Genomic DNA, 18,891 nt, shown 5'->3' with positions numbered 1-18,891 from the left:
TCCACGATGAGAGAGTGTAACAGTCACAGGCTTCTACAAAGTAAAACTGTGTGAACTTGCTAGAGCACTTAAATAGTTACTGCTATCACAGAGGAGTGACTCAACCATTGGTAGGAGGAAGGAGAGGCTTTGCTTCATACTGGGAAGTTGGCTGACGCAAATTCTTGGGTTATGTCTGTGGCAGGTGGGGAAAGTGGAGATTCCGATAATATTTCAGGATATTTCATTAAGTAATTAATGAAAGGGAAAATTGAATTTTCCATGAGCATTAGAGGAGAGACTTTTGTACCCCTTTTGCTGATAAGGAAACAAACACAAAAGGATGTCATATTCGGCTTCCCTGGTGGTGCAAGGGGTTAAGATGTAGCACTACAAAGCTATCCACAGCCACTGCAGCACGAGTTCGAACCCTGGCCAGGGAGCTGACATGAATGGTGTAGCCGATCTCTCCTCTCTCACCCCCTGCTCCTCTCTGCAGTGTATTTCAGTCGATCTGCCTGTTCTGTTCCCTTCTTTGTCTCTGGTGAATCCTCTCACCCTAGCCCCCACGCTTCTGGCCTGTACCCCAGTTCTTGTATGCATTAATAAATCATTTTTTGGTGAAAAGATCTACATTTAGAGCACAGTGTTTTATTCCAAAACTCATATCTATTCAGTAATTCAACTGTAGTAGATTATCTCTACTATAATGTGTCTTTCATAGGCCTCACATTTTCCTTTTTAATTTGTACTGTTGTAATTAGCAATAGACTTAGAAATTTGGGGGCTAATCACATATGACTCCCACCCATCTCCAGCTGTGATGTCTTAGGTGATTTTAGAATTTAATTAGAGATTCAATTTTATATAGTGGCAATATAACATAGCATCAGAGAACATGTTGGAGCTAGACAGAGTTAGCTTCAAATCTTTCCTTTGAAGTCTTTTGGTCTATAATCTCAGGGAATTACTTTGTCTATAAACTAGGACATTATAGCATACACTTGAAAATGTTGAGGTTGTTGCTATAGGGAGTCAAATGAGATGTTAGATGAGAATGTTAAGTTTGTACTTGGAATATAATGCAAACTCAATAAATGGTAGCTCTGATTACTGTTTGGAATAATATTCAGCATAGTTGACTTGCCGAATCATGTATACAGGATTGAATTAAGTCACAATAAAGCTTCACTGGGTTCCCCATTAATAAACCTACATAGAGCATTGATAGAATTCTTACCTATTTTCCCTTCACCTTCTAACCAGACTTGTCTCATTACAGTCACACACGGTTTTTAAAAAAACTATTATTGTTTCTATCTACCACAGAGCTCTTCTGAAGTATCTGGAATTTGCTTTAAACTACCCCAGGATTCAAACACAAATAAAGGAATAAAAAAAAAAGATTAGAAACTATTCAATAAACAAGGCATCTAGGATACTATTAGAAACATCATCAATATTGACTGTCCAAGTAGGATTCCAATTCATTCCATCTCCCTAGGTTTCTGTATTGCCTTTTTTCTCTTCAGGTTATCTGAGACCAAACTGAAAATAGTTTAGCAGTCATTTAAAATTTTACTCTATGGACCTCCCTGGTGGTGCAAGAAGTTAAGACGCAACCTCTGAAGCTATCCACAGCCACTATAGCACAATTTTTATCCCCTGGCCAGGGAGGTGACACACGTGGTACAGCAGACATCTCCTGTCTCTCCTGCTGCTCCCCTCTGCAGTGTATTTCAGTCAGTCTGCCTGTCCTGTTCCCCACTCTGTCTCTGGTGAATCCTCTCATCCCCCCACACCACTGGCCTGTACCCCAGTTCTTATATGTGTAAATAAATTTTTAAAAAGAATAAAATTTTACTCTGTAACACAATTCATGGAAGAGCAACACCACTTCAGTGTGTGGCAAATATATGCTGGTCAAATCAGCCTGTGACAAATCAGTGTTACTTAACTATGTATGTGTCAGTGCCACTTATCACCCAAGCCCACCCTGCCTCCCTGAACTGAATGCCAAGCAACAAGACAGGATGCATTTCTAAACTCATCCTGACAACTTTCACATAAACAGAATGTCAAGAAATTGTTTTTAACAATGAATTAATATACTGAAATGATACCATGATGACTAGGACACCTTACCATTCCTCATAGTGACTTAGTTATTTCAGATGCCATCATCAATATTCTAGTGGAGTTAGTATACTTCTTGATGAAATGGACTTAGCACATTTCATGTGAACACTAATTTTTTTTAAAGATTCATTTATTTATGCATATAAGAACTCAGGCATAAGGCAGAGGTGTGGGGGGTGAGATGATTCACCAGAGATAGTGGGGAGCGGAACAGGCAGATTGACTTGAAATACACTGCTGAGGGTTGCAGCAGGTGAGGCAGGAGAGGTCAGCTGCGCCACATGGGTCAGCTCCCTGGTTGGGGATCAAACTCATGCTGCAGTGACTGGTGATATCTTGATAGCACTGTCTTTAACCCCTGCGCCACCAGGAAGGCTCACGACTAATCTTTCTTGGATTGTCTTGACAAGTATCTCAGAAGGATACATGTGACTATGAGTTAAAACACGCAAACATACACACACCAGCAGAAAGAACTACATTTTTTAGGAAAGTCCAGCAGAGTATAATCATCCTTTTTCCTGGGTCAACACACACAGGCAGCTCACCAAACAATCCAGGACCTGGTGATGAATCCTACAAATACAGTATTTCCTGCAAATCCAATTCATTTTTTTTTTAAATTTTCTCCACCTAATACCTACAGGCAGAATTGCCATCCTCAATTTTTTTCCTTCTCGTTTTATAAACTCTTACAAGTGTTCTGCATTGATTTCCAACTCCATTAACGTTATTCTACCTCTCCAACTAGATAACAAATCCTTCAAAAGTAGGGCTAGATCTCCATCTATTAAGAAGAACTTGTTTTTTCCTACCACCCTCACATACCATAAATTAACTAATATTCTGCAAACAGTAGACAGTTAACCCTTGAGATTCTTAACTATGAAGATATAAGCAGCATAAACTGAACTTAAAAGTACAAAAAATAAGGAAAATCTATCTCAGTTCTTCTATTCTGATAAAGTAGAATTAAATAACAAAAAATTAAGTGGTTTATTGGATATTTTTATTTAATCAGCAAGAACTCAGCTCACTGTTCTTTCAATTATGCTAATTAATCAGAGACAGAGGAACTATCTTCTAGGAGAGATTATAAATGCAGTTGGGATCTCTCTCAAAAGGATTCAATGAGAGAAATTTGCTATTATCAAGATAGTGAATGTCCACTTCCTAGAAGACTTGAAAAGTACACTGAGATAGGAGACACCCATACCAGGATCACCCTCAATTTTTTTTATAACCCTCCTTAAACCAGACATTCATGGTGAAGAGCCACACAGCGTGGAGAATCTAGAAGCTGAACCCATTACCAACTTCTGGTGACTTGGTTCTGCGGTACTGCCATTTTTTTGCCTTTCACTATTCAAGCTTAATAGAAACAAGTGGGTTCCTCTTTTTCTTTATTGTGGTAAAACTTACAAAACATAACATGTATTAGTGTACAAACCAGTGACATTAAGTGAATTCACATTGTTGTGCAACCACCACCACTATCCCTCTCCAGAACTTCATCTTCTCCAACTGAAGCTCTGTCCCCATGAATCAATGAATCTGGTGATAGTTAATTATATGTGTCAAATTGATAGGGTCCCAAGATGCCCAGACATCTGGTCAACCATTCTTCTGAGTATTTTTTTGAGGATGTATTGAATGAGATTAACAGTTTATTTGTCAGATTGAAGCAGAGTTCCTTTCATAATGTGGGTGGGTCTCATCTAGTCAGTTGAAGATTTCCGCAGAACAAACAGACTAATCTTCCCTCAATAAGAAAGAAATTCTTCAGCAGACAGTCTTTGTACTGGATCTGTGCTGTCAACTTTTTGAGGTTTCAAACCTGCCTTCCCACGCTATATATTTAAACTTACCAACATCCATAACTGAATGAACCAATTTCATATAGTAAATCTATTATAATAAATCTAGTTCTCAAGATACATACACAACTATTGGTTATTTTTCTTTGGAGATCCATGACTAATACTACTCCCCATCTCTTCCTTACCCCAGCCCCTGGAAGCCAACATTCTGACTACTATGCTTACAAATTTGACTACTCAATTGCACTCATATAAAGGGCAATATTTGTCCCTTTGTGTCTGACTTATTTCATTTCATTTGGCATAATGTCTTTAAGATTCATCCATGCTGTAGCACATGCCAGCATGCCCTTTCTTTTTCTTTTTCTTTTTCTTTTTTTTTAAAGAGTTATTTATTTATGCACGCAAGAACTGGAGTTCAGGCCAGGAATTGGTGGGGTGTGTGTGCGAGAGGATTCACCAGAGACAGAGTGGGGTACAGAATAGGCTGACTGACTGAAATACACTGCTAAGGGGAGCAGTGGGTGAGTCAGGAGAAGTTTGCTCTGACATGTGGGTAGCTCCCTGGACAGGGATCGAACTCATGCTGCAGTGGCTGCGGATAGCTTCATAGGTTGCATCTTAACCCCTTGGGCCACCAAGGAGGGCCCCCCATGCCCTTTCTTTTTTTTTTCTTTTTAAGATTTATTTATTTATTTATGCATACAAGAGCTGGGGTACAGGCCAGAGGTGCAGGGGGGGGGGGTAAGAAGATTCACCAGAGACAGAGTGGGGAGCAGAACAGGCAGACTGACCGAAGTACACTGCTAAGGGGAAAGCTGGTGAGTCAGGAGAGGTCTGCTGCTCCATGTGGGTGCTCCCTGGATGGCCAGGGATCGAACTTGTGCTGCAGTGGCTGTGAACAGTTTCATAGGTTGTGTCTTAACCCCTTGTGCTACCAGGGAAGCCATGCCCTTTCTTTTTAAAGAGAATATCCTTATGTATGTATGTATGTACCGCATTTTGTTATCCATTCATCCATCAATGGATGTTTGGGTATTTCCTATTTTTAAAAACCCATGGGGATAATTTCTACCACCTTTTTTGGTAGCTAGCTAGACAAATTTATCAGATTAAATGGTTTTCATTACCCCTGCCTCCTGGTGTTCATGCCCTTGTTTATTCCCTTGAGTGTAGGTGGAATCTGTGCTTGGAGTGTGGTAAAGGTGATGCAATATATATGGTAATATATATGTTACTGCATACAGTATCGTGCCAATCTTGCCTAAATTTCTCTTCTTCCTCCACCACCCGCCCTTTTCACTGCACTAAAGAAGCAAGCTTACATTTGCATTCATCCTACAGCCATAAAGAAATGCATTCTGCCTGAGGGAGCTTGTAAGTGGATCCTTCCCAGCTGTGACCCAGCAGACTCTGACAGCAATCTTATGAGACTAAGCAAAGGGCCCAACTAATTAGTCATATTCATATTTCTGACCCACGGAAGTTGTGAAAAAAATAAATATATACTGTTTTACATCGCTGCCCACATAATTTGTGATAGTGTCACACTACATATAAAACAAATATCCTGCGATAAACTTAGTCCTCCTGTCTTGTTAAACTTCCTTAAATCTAATCCTATCACTCACTTTCAATGCCTCTGAGGTTGCCATAGACATTGAGGTTACATTGTTGGCTGATAAGAGACACTTCCTAGTGGAGCTTCCAGTGGTTGCAAGGTAGACTTGTTTTCTCCCACCATATTCTCTCTTTTTGCAGCCATGGCTGTGACCCCAACCTTGCTCAGCTCTTTATAGCCCACTCTTAACACCTCAAAGTAATAATAGTCCAGGCACCTATTTCACTGAAGCCTAGAGAGAAAAGGAATTTACAGTGCGTTACCTGGTTCAGGCAAGGTCAAAAGGAGAATAGTCAAAGGAATTAGAAATAAGTAATTCTTTTGCTCCACTTGTTACTCCTGTGGTATAACAATTCCCTGAAGCATAGGTGAAAAGCTTTGGACATGCACCCTCCATTGGTTCCACTCCAAGTGCTTAACAACCTGGGTAAAAGCTAATGATTCACAAACTTACTGAACTACAAGATTGTGTGGGAGCATAATGAGATTATTACCTTCAATCTGTTACCTGCCTGCCCAGGGTATACGTTTTTGTCTTCCCACCTGAATCCTCTTTTCTCTTTCATCATTCCGTACATGGAGGCTTTGAAGGGGACTAATAGCAGAGTTAAAACTACCACAAGTCATCATCACTTTCATTAGGATAAATAAGAAGTTCTAGTTCTCCAGGGAATAATCCAGTGATGAAGAAAAAAAATGCAGTAGTAATTCCAGAAGCAAAAATAGCAAGGAGACCATTAACAGAATACTATTTTGTTTAAACCTGTTAGGAACCTGTAGGGCAAAGAGGTGATGGCAATCACACGGCAGGGAAATGCAGTGGGGGGTGGGGGGGCAGAAAAGTCATGGTAATTGGCAAACCTGTTCTTGCAGGTGAAAGCTGGCATGTGTGGGAAAAGAGATGGTCAGAACAGCAAGGGAACATATTGAATACCTGGAATACTAGGAAAATTAGAACATGGGGATGGAGGACATCAGTGAGCTACCACATTGCCAGTTAAAGTTCTTGGTAAAATTCAGTGGAAATCAAGATAATCATAGTTAACACTTATAAAATGCTTGTTCTATCGGGACTGTTACATGCATCTCATACCTATTAACTTATTTAATCTCTCTTAAGTCTTTGAAGCTAAAATTATTATCATTATTATTATTACTTTTATATATAACAAAGAAGTAATAACTTGCCCAAGAATGCACAGCTAATAAGTGACAAAGCAAGTATTTTTTAGTTATACATTTATTAATACAGCAAGAAATCTATTGTGTTATTCATTATTATCTCATAACATCATCATTTAATTATAATTTTATCCTCATTTAATATTTGTATCCACACAGTAAGCATTCTGTACATAGTACATGGAACATGGTTAAGTAAATGAAACTCTTCCAGACATAACTTTCTTTTATTTTTTTAAAGATTTATTTATTTATTTGTTCATTTATTTATACCTACAAGAACCGGGGTACAGGCCAGAGGCATGGGAGGGTGAGAAGATTCACCAGAGACAGAGTGGGGAATGAACAGGCAGACTAATGAAATACACTGCTGAGGGGAGCAACAGGTGAGACAGGAGGGTCTGCCTTGCCACATGGGATTCTTGCTGGCCTGCTTGGATCGAACCCTCTCTGCAAAGACTGCAAACAGTCTCACAGCACTGTACTCAACAGCCTGTGTCACCAGGGGAGGCCCGACATAACTTTCTTTTAATTCCTTTTTTTTTTTTTTAATTAAGGTAACACTAGTTTACAACACCATATATGCTTCAGAGGTAGAGAATCACACTACTTTCAGATGTTGGTTACCTCACCACAGCCACCACCAAAGCATCCATAATCCTCCACCATAGTTCATTGGGCCCCTCCCCACATTTCTCTCTCCCTATACCTCTCTGGTAGCCTCAGTTTTGCAGTCAGATTTCTAGGGTTTGGTTGTGATTTGGTTGACAAAGCAAATATATATTCTAGACAATCTTGGAATTCCAGACATCATTTTAGCCATGATGCTCTGCAATCTCTCTGTTAAGAGAGGGGAAAAACCAATGATATTCAAGTACAAGGGACTCTGAATAGAAATATTCTAATTAAAATGCCTCCATACCTCTGGCTGCATTTTCTCTATGAAACAATATTGAGGTTAAATCAAGTGGGTGTGCCAGTCCGCTTTCATAAATGGGGAAATTAAGGCCTGTAGAAACTCCACAGTAATTTAGTAGAGGGCCAGGATTAGCTTTCTGCTTTCCTTGTCCTGTAACATAGCTCCCTTCTTCAAGCTTTCAGCTGAAGTTTGGAAAATATTCTTTATTATACTCCAGCTTCCTAACTTTTAAAGAAAAGTGCACTGTTTATTTAGTGTTGGAATGGAGTGATTCTCACCACCAGCATCCTACCAGGCTATATTCTCTCAGTATTTGATTCCTTAGCTATGGGGGAAAAAAAAAAAAAAATATATATATATATATATATATATATATATATATATATATATGTTTATATTCTCCAGTCCATACTACATTGCCATTCTGGGTAAGTGCTCTTAAAATCAATCCCATCCAGCAGCCTCCCTTCAAGAATTGCTCATAAAATGAAACTTTCAGAGTTAGAAAGGATCTGAAAGTGGTTTCAATCAATTCCCATGAGTAAGATAGAACCCTGTTAAGTAGCATCTAATTTTCTTATGAAAGAAAAACATTGTAATGTAAACAAAATTTAAACATACTTTGTATTAAGTAAAACATTACTAACAAGTATGAACTATTTATATAGTGTGCATTTGTTCCTGTAGATTTTTTTTTAACAAATATTCTGTGTCCTTTCTATGTTTTGTTATGGTTTTATTTGAAAGAGAGACCTTGAATTTTATTTGTGAGGAAGGCAAAGAGTGGGAGGGGGCAAGTGAGGGAAGGGGGGAGAGAGAGAGAGAGAGAGAGAGAGAGAGAGAGAGAGAGAGAGAGATTTTATTCGAGATGGAGAGGGAGTCACGGTTTGGGGGGAGAGAAAGATTGAGATATTGGAACCCCGTTCGAAAAAAAATTCTGTTTGGGGCCTCCCCGGTGGCCAGCGAGTTGGGCGCTGCGCTGTGAAGCTGTCCACAGCCTCTGCACCACGGGTTCGAATCCTGGCCAGCTGGGGAGCAACCCACATGCCACAGCAGACCTCTCTTGCCTCACTCACTTCTCCCCACAGCAGTATCTTGGTCTGTCTGCCTGTTCTGCTCCCCACTCTGTGTCTGGTGAATTCTCTCGCCCTCCTGCGCCTCTGGCCTATACCCCAGTTCTTGTATAAATAAAAATAAATCTTTAAAAAAAAAGCCTGTTTGACTTGTCTGTTTTAATGGGAACTGAAGTCTGGATGAAGGGGCCTATTATGGACATCATCCATAAACTCTAATCTCCAAACCAGCTTTCTCAAAAGATGGGATAGTTTTCTGGTTCATTGGTCAAACTCTCAGGTCTACTCCAAGGGTTGCGAAGAAATGACCCAGAACTAGAGAGTTGATTATCAACACAGTGAAAGAGAGGGTTTCAAAGAGCAAGAGAGGAGAGCAAGTCACGTGGGGAGGGGAGTGGAGAGTGGAGGGTGATTTTCCACCTTCGTAGTCACCAGGGGTGCTGTGGTGACTCCTCTTCTGATGGAGAAGAGAACTTACCTGGTCACCAACAACCTGCCTTTAACTCTTCTGAGAGCCACATTTCTCACCACTGCCTAGAAAAATACCTAAGTCAGAGGACTCACGCGTCCTTTCTGCCTGTTTTCTTCCTGGAGCCAGAGGGAGAAAGCTAAAGATGTAGGGGAAGGATTCATAGCAGAAGGGAAGGAAAGAAGGCAAAGGGAAGCAAAACAAAAAATAGACATAGAAACCGAGAAAGAATCCAGGATGAAAGGGGAGAGAAAGGCCACAGGAAAATAAAAGGCCAAGGGAGTACAAAAGAGAGAGTGAGAGAAGGAGAAAACTGAGGTATTGCTGAGGAAAGTTTCTCTTTTGAAGCCCTCCAGGTCCGTGAGTCAGACATGGCGCAGAGCGTGGAGAGAAGGGCAGGGAGATCCAGCGCGTGATCCCGGCCACCCTGGAGTCCAGCCCGATGGGAGTGCGCGCCCATGAGGTGAAGGCCGTGGGCCTGCTATGTTTCCTCCAGGTGAGTGGTGGGAAAGCAGGCATATGCCTTTGGGTTTGGGGAATTTTTATTTTCAAAATTTTCTCAGCTAGCTCCCCTCAGCGGTGTATTTCGTCAGTCTGTCTGTTCTGTTCCCCACTCTGGCTCTGGTGAATTCTCTCACCCTCCTGTGCTTCTTACTGTACCCAGTGCTTGTATAAATAAATAGATAAATCTTTAAAAAATTTTTTTTCTTAGCTAAATGAGCTCTCACAAGAACCTGGTAAGGAGGTGGTGGTAGTGAGTGAGGGAAAATATAATTAAGTATTGGAGAAATGAATAATTAGAGTATTTCCTTAGTATTGGGGGTGTCATGGTGCATGTGTAGCTAAAAACAGCAGTGAGAAAGGAGACAGACATTTGGATAATCAGATGCAAGTTGAATAGCGATGGAACTTCACAGATGCCACTTGTGTTTGCTTCTCTCTAGTATTTTATCTCCTATCCCACATAATCCAAAGTTAATTTTCAAAACTATGTAATTCCTGTAAACAGAATTTCCTACATCAGTCCTAATGCCATTGTAGCAGTTTAGTTCAAATCAGAAATTAGTTAAGAGGGAATATTCTTTAAAAATACTTTGGACCTTTCATTACTCCCCACTATAAATCAGAAGCCCCTGAGCAACTCATTCACTGAGAAAAGGGTCGTTGAACACAGAAATTCTGGACAATTGCTGTTTCTCTAATTACAAAATCATTAAAAGAAGAGCAAATGAGGAAACAAGATAGTGTCAGATTCTCCTTACAGCTCCTGGTGGGGAATGGACTGTTTTGCTACCTATATACAAGTTAAGTTGAGGTCTAAAAATTCATTCTTTAATTCTTCTTATATTTCCTTTTCATTTCCTCTTCCTTTGTGCTCTCTCTCCTTCTCTTTTTACACAGATCTGAAAAGAGATATTTCATCTGCTGAGAGCTTTAGGATTTTCTTCCCTTTAGGCAAGTAAAGTGCCAGGGCTGCTTGAGGAAACACACCTTGTCACCCTCAATGGCCAACTATTTAAAATTAAATCCCAATCCAGGAGTTTCTCACATGTTATTTTCAGAGAACAGTTGTCTTTTGACAATCCTTTTCAACTGATTGGTAATGAAAATGGATGCCCCCTTCCCTTTTAACCCTTTTCCCCAACTCCAAATAGTGCAAATCTCTGATGATTTTTAGAGGATCTTTTTGGCTTCTGTCATTGATTTCCTGAAATATTAAATCATTCAAGTTCTTGGAAGAGAGAAACAATTTCTGGATTAAAAGTTTATCTAGAGAAGTCTTTGGAGGAGAAAGTTAGTGGAAATATAAAATACAAGGTAGAAGGAGGAGCAGGGTATTTTTTTAATGCAGTATTAAGAGAGACTTGATAGCATGTCAAGTGTTTGTTCAAGCAGATTTGTCCTTGATTCTATTAATCCTTTCAGCACATCCATGTGATAGATCTTTATTTGAATTCTGGCTACATTTGTAGGTAGGTGCAGTTGATCATGTTAATTAAAGTCTTAGCCCCTTAATCTTTCAAAATTAGGTTAAATATATCCATCTACATGGCTCTTGTGATAAAATGTAGTGAAATATTAAAATTTCTTAGTCGTACTGGCGCAAAGTATTCAATAAATAATATCTTTCCTTTTTCTCTTGTACGGTGAGGTTTTGATATAGTGAAGGAATAAAAGCAAAAATCAAGTAAGTGGAATAGTATTCAGTTTACACTGGGAAAGCATTTCGATGGTAACACCAACCTGAGGGACAGATCAGGAAATTTCTAGAACAAATCGATATAAATGCTACCATAATCTCTCACTTACAAAACAAACTAAAGAAAGAGTAGCTATTTGCTTTTCCAGGTTCTTCCACTTCAAATGTAATCGTCAACAGGGTTGAAAAAGATGGAAACAACCAATTGTAAACTTGGCTGACCCTATGAACGGGTCCTCATAGTTATTTTGCTGCCAACTACTGATCCAACAGTCAAGAGAGATGACTGATAGGCTGCTGAGCAAAGAATATGAGACAATTTCCTTGTCTGAGACTATTTCCCTTCCTACAGCTTCCTCTGGCAAGATGTGAGGAGAACTGTGTTAGCCCTGAACAGTAAGTATGTGATAATCCAAAGTGGGAAGAAGGAGAGACAGACAAAAAAAACATCACACCCACTCAGGGTCAAGATGTCATTAGACTTCCCTTTCTTTCAACTTAAATGGACATTAACCTATTCATCTCACAGATGGGTTATCTAAAAATAAAGACAGGCATTCATGTCATCGTAAATACTCAAAATAATACTGCTGACAGCATTTTTTCCACAGCCAATTTTTCCTATCAAAACAGCTGAATCAATCCTAGTTGTATATAGTCAGAGAGATTAGCAAGACTTTCTTACCCTTGTTTCTCAAGACAGTCTGAGTTCAATAGCTAGTCACAGACAGATATCTTTGAGTAATTTCCAAAGTAACATCAATGTTTCAAATCTGAAAATCATTTTTTTTTCACCTGTAGGGCATGTTAATATAAGGCAGATTTCATTTAGCAATTGCTTTGAGGTACTATTCCTTAATTTAAGCTTGTTACAATTAGGCCTTAGGTAGACGCAGAATTCATAAAGATAAAAATGGCTGAGATCCAGTCCACATAGAGATGAACTGCTAAAAAAAAAAAAAAAAAACAAAGACAATTTGAATAAAATACTTTATTGGGCTGAAGGAAAACAGACTAATCCATGAGAAAGGTTATCCAATAGCCAAGTCTGTTAAGCCCAGGGATATGCTGATGACTGCAGTTACTTTTTACATGTACATTGGTCTTGGCAACTTAGCACAGTTCTGAGTTTTCCAACACCCACCATCCTAAGCAGTCATTTTTAATAGTACCAGAATCGTGGCATTGCAGAACTTGAAGGGGCTTTATACAAATAGGGAATGCAAGAAAACCTCCAAGAGACAGAGTTTAGTGAAAACGCAAGGTATGTCATCCAAATGTGCAGCCAGAAAGAGCGTATGAAAGTGAATTTCCGTAGGTTGTCATATCTGAAAGTATCATTGAATTTATTCATCTTCTAAGATAAATGTTTTCTATGCTCTCCGTCTCCCATCCCTATTTTATCCCACGCAATCCATGTTTTATCATCCCTATAGAGAAAATTTTAGTTATCATTTAACCAAGAGTAGTTCAGTAGTTTTCATCATGGTAACTTTGGTTTCTATAATTTTCTCTCTTCTTGTTTGGCCTCAGTGGATATGTATGTCAATTTTGATCCTGGATAGGAAAAGTTAGGGCCATTTTTATGATGGAAGTTTTTATGGTATTATGGTGGCCCTTTCTGAAAGAATTTGCAAAACAATTATAAACATCATTGTGTTGCTTTCATACTTGTAGCTGAAATTTTATATTTAAAATTTATGTTTAAAATTTGGCCTCAAATATATACAAACCTTAACTTCTATGAGTATTTCCATATTCACTCCTTATAAACTTGTATTTCAAGTGCTTTCTTGCTAATTATCATAACCCTTTACAGTGGTCATGGTCACATTTCCTATTAACTCTGTTTTCATGATCACTGCTTTATTCTGTCTTCAAATGGTTTACAAATGCCATCTAATTCACTAGCAAAGGCATCCAATTTCACAATAGATTCAGTGGTGTCCAGTGAAGTTAACATGAACTGTGATGCTTGTATGACAACTAGGTATACTATGATATTGTAATTCCTATTTCTCATTCTGAAATTACAACAGGTATTGACTATTATTTTTATTGCAAAATGCTTTATTCTTTCTTCATAGTTGTCTGACCACAGATTGGGTACATCTCTGGTATATATGGTAAGTTTCAGCATTAATACCCAGAAAGACATTTCAAAGAGACTTTGCTTTTCTCAGAGGCATTATTTTCTTTATATTTTTTAGTTTGTTCACTTTTAAATGTATCGATGGGGGTGGGGTGGGGGGAGGGGTATTGGAAAGCCAGTCTATTTCCTAGTAACTCGAGTAAAATTTTTTTACTTCATCGCAAACCTATGTGACAATATGCCAGGATTTCCTATTTCAATACTATATCCTCAGCCAACATCAACAGATCATTGTGCACTTTCTGAGGGATGGCTCTAGAAGTAGCCACAAAGAAATTACTTCAGAAAAGATTAAGGGGCCTCCTTGGTGGCGCAAGGGTTTGAGAAGCAGCACTATGCAGCTATCCCCAGCCACTACAGAACAAGTTCAACACCAGCCAGGGAGCAACCCACATGGTGCAGCAGACCTCTCCTGACTTGCTCGCTGCTCCCCTCAGCAGTGTATTTCAGTACATCTGCCTGTTCTGTTCCCCACTCTGTCTCTGGTGAATCCGCTCACTCCCCACATCTCTGGCCTGTACCCCAGCTCTTGTATGCATAAATAAATAAATATTCAAAAACAAAAGATTAAGCAGCCCCTCCAAAGCACATTGAATCTCTTACTAGTGGTACCAATGAACTGACTTACAGCCTTGCTGACAAAATAAAGAACTACATATGTGAAGACTCTGGAATTAAAATCTTAAAAAAATAAAATCTAAAATATTCAAACAAGAATGAAAATGCAGACAGATGCATCATTTTTACATTGAAGACTGAGGGTTGCTGCAGTTGGGCACAGACCAGGTCCCCAGCCCAGGCTGCTCCGGTGTGCCCCCTGCAGGTTGCTGGTGGTAATTGGCGCGCTGCTGCTCCTGTGCGGCCTGACCTCGGTGTGTCTGCGCTGCTGTCTGAGTCGCCAGCAAAACCGGGAAGAGGAGGGCCAGCCACCCTATGAGGTGACAGTCATCGCCTTTGATCATGACAGCACCCTCCAGAGCACGATGACTTGTGAGTATGCTGAGATACCATGAGAGGGGCTGATTAGGTAAACAATAGATTCAAAGTATTTAAGGTCAACATGAAACTGAAGTTATCCAGGCAGATCAACACAGAGACCCTGGTGACAGAACAAACAGAACCAGTGTCTCCTGGGGAGATGGCAGTATGGACCAAGCCAAGTTCTAGAGCAACCGTCCTGCTGAGGCCTCTGCACACAGAATCCGTGGGATACTATGCCTGGAACTGGTTTGAACTTACTGGAAAGTAAATAGAATTATGGATTTGTAAAACATATACAAAAATATATGATTAAGAACACTGATAGAAAAGCATTCTAGAACTCAGTAGTTTTAATTCCCAGAAACCAAATGGTGCTATGATGTGGACTCTCGCTGAGGCTGTAGTTTCAAATATTGGTCTGGCTGATGACAGAGTGAAGAAAGAAGTAAAATGTCTTACAGGAAAAATCACTCAGTATGTAGTTATTTTGGTAAAACTATTTCAAGCTCTGAGCATATTTTTCAAAAATATCTTGGATTCTGTTAAAAAATACTGATGTTTTCTATTTTTCTATTTTATATTTATAACAAATTAGTTATATATACTTTGGAATCTTTACTGTCTAAGTCTTGATGCACTAAGCATTAATATGTGATCAGAAAACACTCACTGTATTTCCTTCTTTTCTCTTGTATTATATTCTTTCCTAAAATTGGAGAGTAAATCCCAAACAGAACAGCAGGTGGCGAAACACTGTGATGTTTATTTAGAAAAGGACAATATAATATTTCTTCTTTTTCCTTTTTCACTGTCATTTTAGAGGAAAAAATGTATCAGAAATAAGTAATTTTTTAATTGCATCATTTTTACTGAGGTAACCTTGGTTTACAATGAGGTATATGATTTAGGGGTGCCAGTTCACACTTTTCAGATGTATGTCACCTCACCACACCCACCACCAAGGGCCCCCTAATCTCTCTCTCTTCTTCCCCCTTGAATAGCCTCAATTCTGCTGTCAGATTTCCAAGGCTTGGCTTTGCTTAGTTTTGTCTCTTCCTTTGTTTCTTTATATCCCGCACAGAGTGAAATCATGTATGTTTGTCTTTCTCTTTCTGCCTTACTTCACATAGCATCATCCGCTCTGGTGCCCTGCTCCGGTGCCACCCCTGTCATTGCAAACAGCAAGAAGAAATAAACGCTTCTAAGGAATTTGGGTTGGTGTAAAGGGTTCCATTTCTGTAAAGGGGAAATGAACGGGTTGTGAGAAATGGGAACACAATTTAGATGATTTGAGGATTTGAGAGGACCGCATATTCTAACAGGGAGTGAAGTTAGTTTTTAAATAAGCCTCACAAGATTTGTATTACATTTTGTGGCCCAGAGTGACAATGAGTTTGGATGTGTGTAAAATGAAGGGAAAACAAGTGTGTGTCGTCTCTGACTTCTGGGGCTGTCATGTTTACTTGGATCCTTTTCCTCTTTCCTCATCAGCCCTGCAGTCAGTATTTGGCCCTGCGGCTCGAAGAATCCTGGCCGTGGCTCATTCCCACAGCCCCCTGGGCCAGCTGCCCTCCTCATTGGACACCCTCCCAGGGTATGAGGAAGCTCTGCACATGAGTCGCTTCACCGTGGCAAGATGTGGGCAGAAAGCGCCAGACCTGCCCCCAGTGCCAGAAGAAAAGCAGCTGCCCCCTTCGGAGGAGTCTCTGAGAACAGAGCAGCCTTCCAGCTGATGGGGCCTCTGGTTTCATTAATGGTGTGGAGTATCCCCAGAATCTGTAAAGATTCACAGACAAAAGGAACAGCCCCCCCACCCCCATAACTTTCAGAAGATTCAGGATGGCATCTAAATATTATTCATGGAAAGATGGGTCACACCTCTTTATCTCCACATTGATGTATTTCCTGACGTGGAATGCTGTAGTCAGGAACTCTACGATTCTAATCACGAAGAACCAGGGAATCATCAAAGGTATCTTGAATTCTTTCAGCTGTTGAGTTCCTGCATGCATATGATTCTGTGAGTTGCCTTCCCCTCTGCTAACTAATGGATGGTCACACCCTTGAGACATACAAGAACATGGGTGCAGCTATAGACATCAGTGCACAGAAGTCACACACACACTCCTCTTGAGTGTACCCTCATTTTATATTGAATTACAGTGATCATTTTGGATATCATCAAATATCTAACTGGACATCCAGAATTCAGAGGTGGGACTGAAGCTTTGAGCTAGCAACAGTATGGTACTAAAATTCCAAATATCAAGTTCTTTCTTTCCCTTTGGCCTTACCCACCAGCAGTATGATAAATATGGAATGCAGTAACAATTCTATTAAGTTTTCAATTCCTCTACCCTGCAAATACATGCACAAACACATACAGACATGTACAGCCACCACCTTGCTGTTTTCCTTCCTGCTTTGATCATTTAAATTCAAGTGTCTGGCAGCACTCCATCTACCCACCTGTGACTATACAGGTGCTTCCTTTCACCAACTCCCTCCCTCTGCAGGGCAGCAGCTTCCTACCTGCCCGTGACCTGTACCACATCGGGACCTCTCTTTACTGACCTCCCTCAGAGGAGGCAGCTCTACTCAAGGCTGTCCACCCACAACCATGCAGACCTCTTAGCAAACCTGTCCCTTTTGGGGCAGCTCTTCCTGCCGGCTTGTGTCTATGCAGGTGTCCTTCATTCTCCTGTCCCTTTCCCTAATAAACGTGCTCTTTAAATATAAAAACAAAAACAAAAACAAATAAATAAATTCAAGTGTCTGTAGTAACACACCGTAGTCCTGACTGCTGACCTTTACTGCCACCTAGTGGAATGATAGTAGAATGCAGTCTCTGAACGCTGCTGCTTTCCACTAGCCTGGAGGGATTCTGCCCCTGGGATCACCCTGCTGTGCAGTGCTAAGCTGTCCACAGAACATTCTACCTCTAAAATGCGTTGTTGCTGAAAGGCTGAGGAAATAAAGTGTATTTGGGGCAAAGCTACTGGCCTGTGGCCTTAGGTAGTCACTGAATCTTTAGAACACAATTTTCTCATCTGTAAAATAGGGGAAAATGATTCCAAGGATTTTGTAAGGATCAAATAAGCTAAATATACATGACAAGATTTGTAAAGTATTGCATACACGTATTCTGACTACTGACAACTCCTTTTCACCCACCAACTGTGAAATCTACTGAGAGTTTTGTTCTGATTTGTCCTTTGCCCGCCAGCCTGTTACGCGTTTGCTAAATCCCACCCACTGTAGCTTTATTTCATTAATAAATATTTGCTGATTGAGGTAAACAACTAAAGATATAGGGTTACTCTTAATACTTTCTGTGTGGAAGTAAGTATTATTTGAGAAACTCCTCATGGGGCTGTTAGCTCTAGGACTCAAGGACTGACTAGTACAGATCTTTATCAAATGCTTTCTTGGAATGCTCACTCAGGCAGAAGAGAAAATGTTCTGAATATAACCTGCTGGTGAGCTAAATTTATCTGAGTCATTTATCAAATTGCTTCTGAAAGTGGCTGAAATGCTTGAATTGATAACATACCTGAGGTGACCTTATTTTGCCAAAAGAATTAACACACAATGCACAAAAAATTCTGTTTAGGTTCTATTGTCCTTCAGGACAGGGCAGTCTCCAGTTTACCCCAGCCTATGGATGATGGGGTGGGAGTCAGGGAGGAAAAGGGCCCAAGGGAACATGGTGGAAGATTGTTGGGCCTCTGGTGGTGGGAAAGGGGTGAATGTATTTGTAAATGTTTGCACCAGAGCAGATACAAAGAGGTAAGCCCACTTTATTTCAATAAACATAATTTGGGGGGGAAATAAAATTAAAAGGGAAAAGATACTACAGTCTTGAAGAAGCTAAAATGCTATTGGATATAAAAAGATCTTTGAGGAACTCCTGCAGATAAGGATCTTATTTTAAAGCGAAATCTTGCCCCACCTTTATTAGACCCTTGTCATGTTCCTCAGTCATATGGAGGTTACGCCTGTGGATTCAGTCAGTCAAACTGTACTAGAGGTCTCCAGCACTACTTGAACCATTTTCTATTTCTTTTTTTTTTAAAGATTTAATTATTTATGCATACAAGAACTGGGGTGCAGGCCAGAAGTGCTGGGGGTGAGAGGATTCAGCAGAGATAGAATGGGGAGCAGAAAAGGCAGATCTACTGAAATACACTGCTGAGGGGAGCAGTGGGCGAGCCAGCAGAAGTTTGTTGCGCCATGTGGAAGGCTCCCTGGCTGGGATTGAACTCGTGCCACAGTGGCTGGGGATAGCTTCATAGCGCTGAGACTGAACCCCCTGCACCATCAGTGAGATCCCTATTTTATATTTTTTCTAGATTT

General features: G+C 40.1%; 1 protein-coding gene across 1 annotated transcript; it reads left to right on the top strand.

The window, feature by feature from the left end:
- Positions 1–11,712: 11,712 nt before the first annotated feature.
- Positions 11,713–16,268, top strand: TMEM52B (transmembrane protein 52B; the record flags this gene model as incomplete). Its single annotated transcript, XM_084256055.1, has 4 exons — positions 11,713–11,798; positions 13,490–13,528; positions 14,378–14,544; positions 16,027–16,268. 4 exons carry the CDS (start codon positions 11,713–11,715, stop codon positions 16,266–16,268), a joined length of 534 nt encoding a protein of 177 aa, XP_084112181.1.
- Between the last annotated feature and the right edge of the window lie 2,623 nt (positions 16,269–18,891).

Source organism: Talpa europaea (genome assembly GCF_964194135.1).
Source record: "Talpa europaea genome assembly, chromosome: 15".
NCBI lineage: Eukaryota > Metazoa > Chordata > Mammalia > Eulipotyphla > Talpidae > Talpa > Talpa europaea.
The sequence above is the reverse complement of the archived record's forward strand: the minus strand, read 5'-3'. Positions and strand labels throughout refer to the sequence as shown.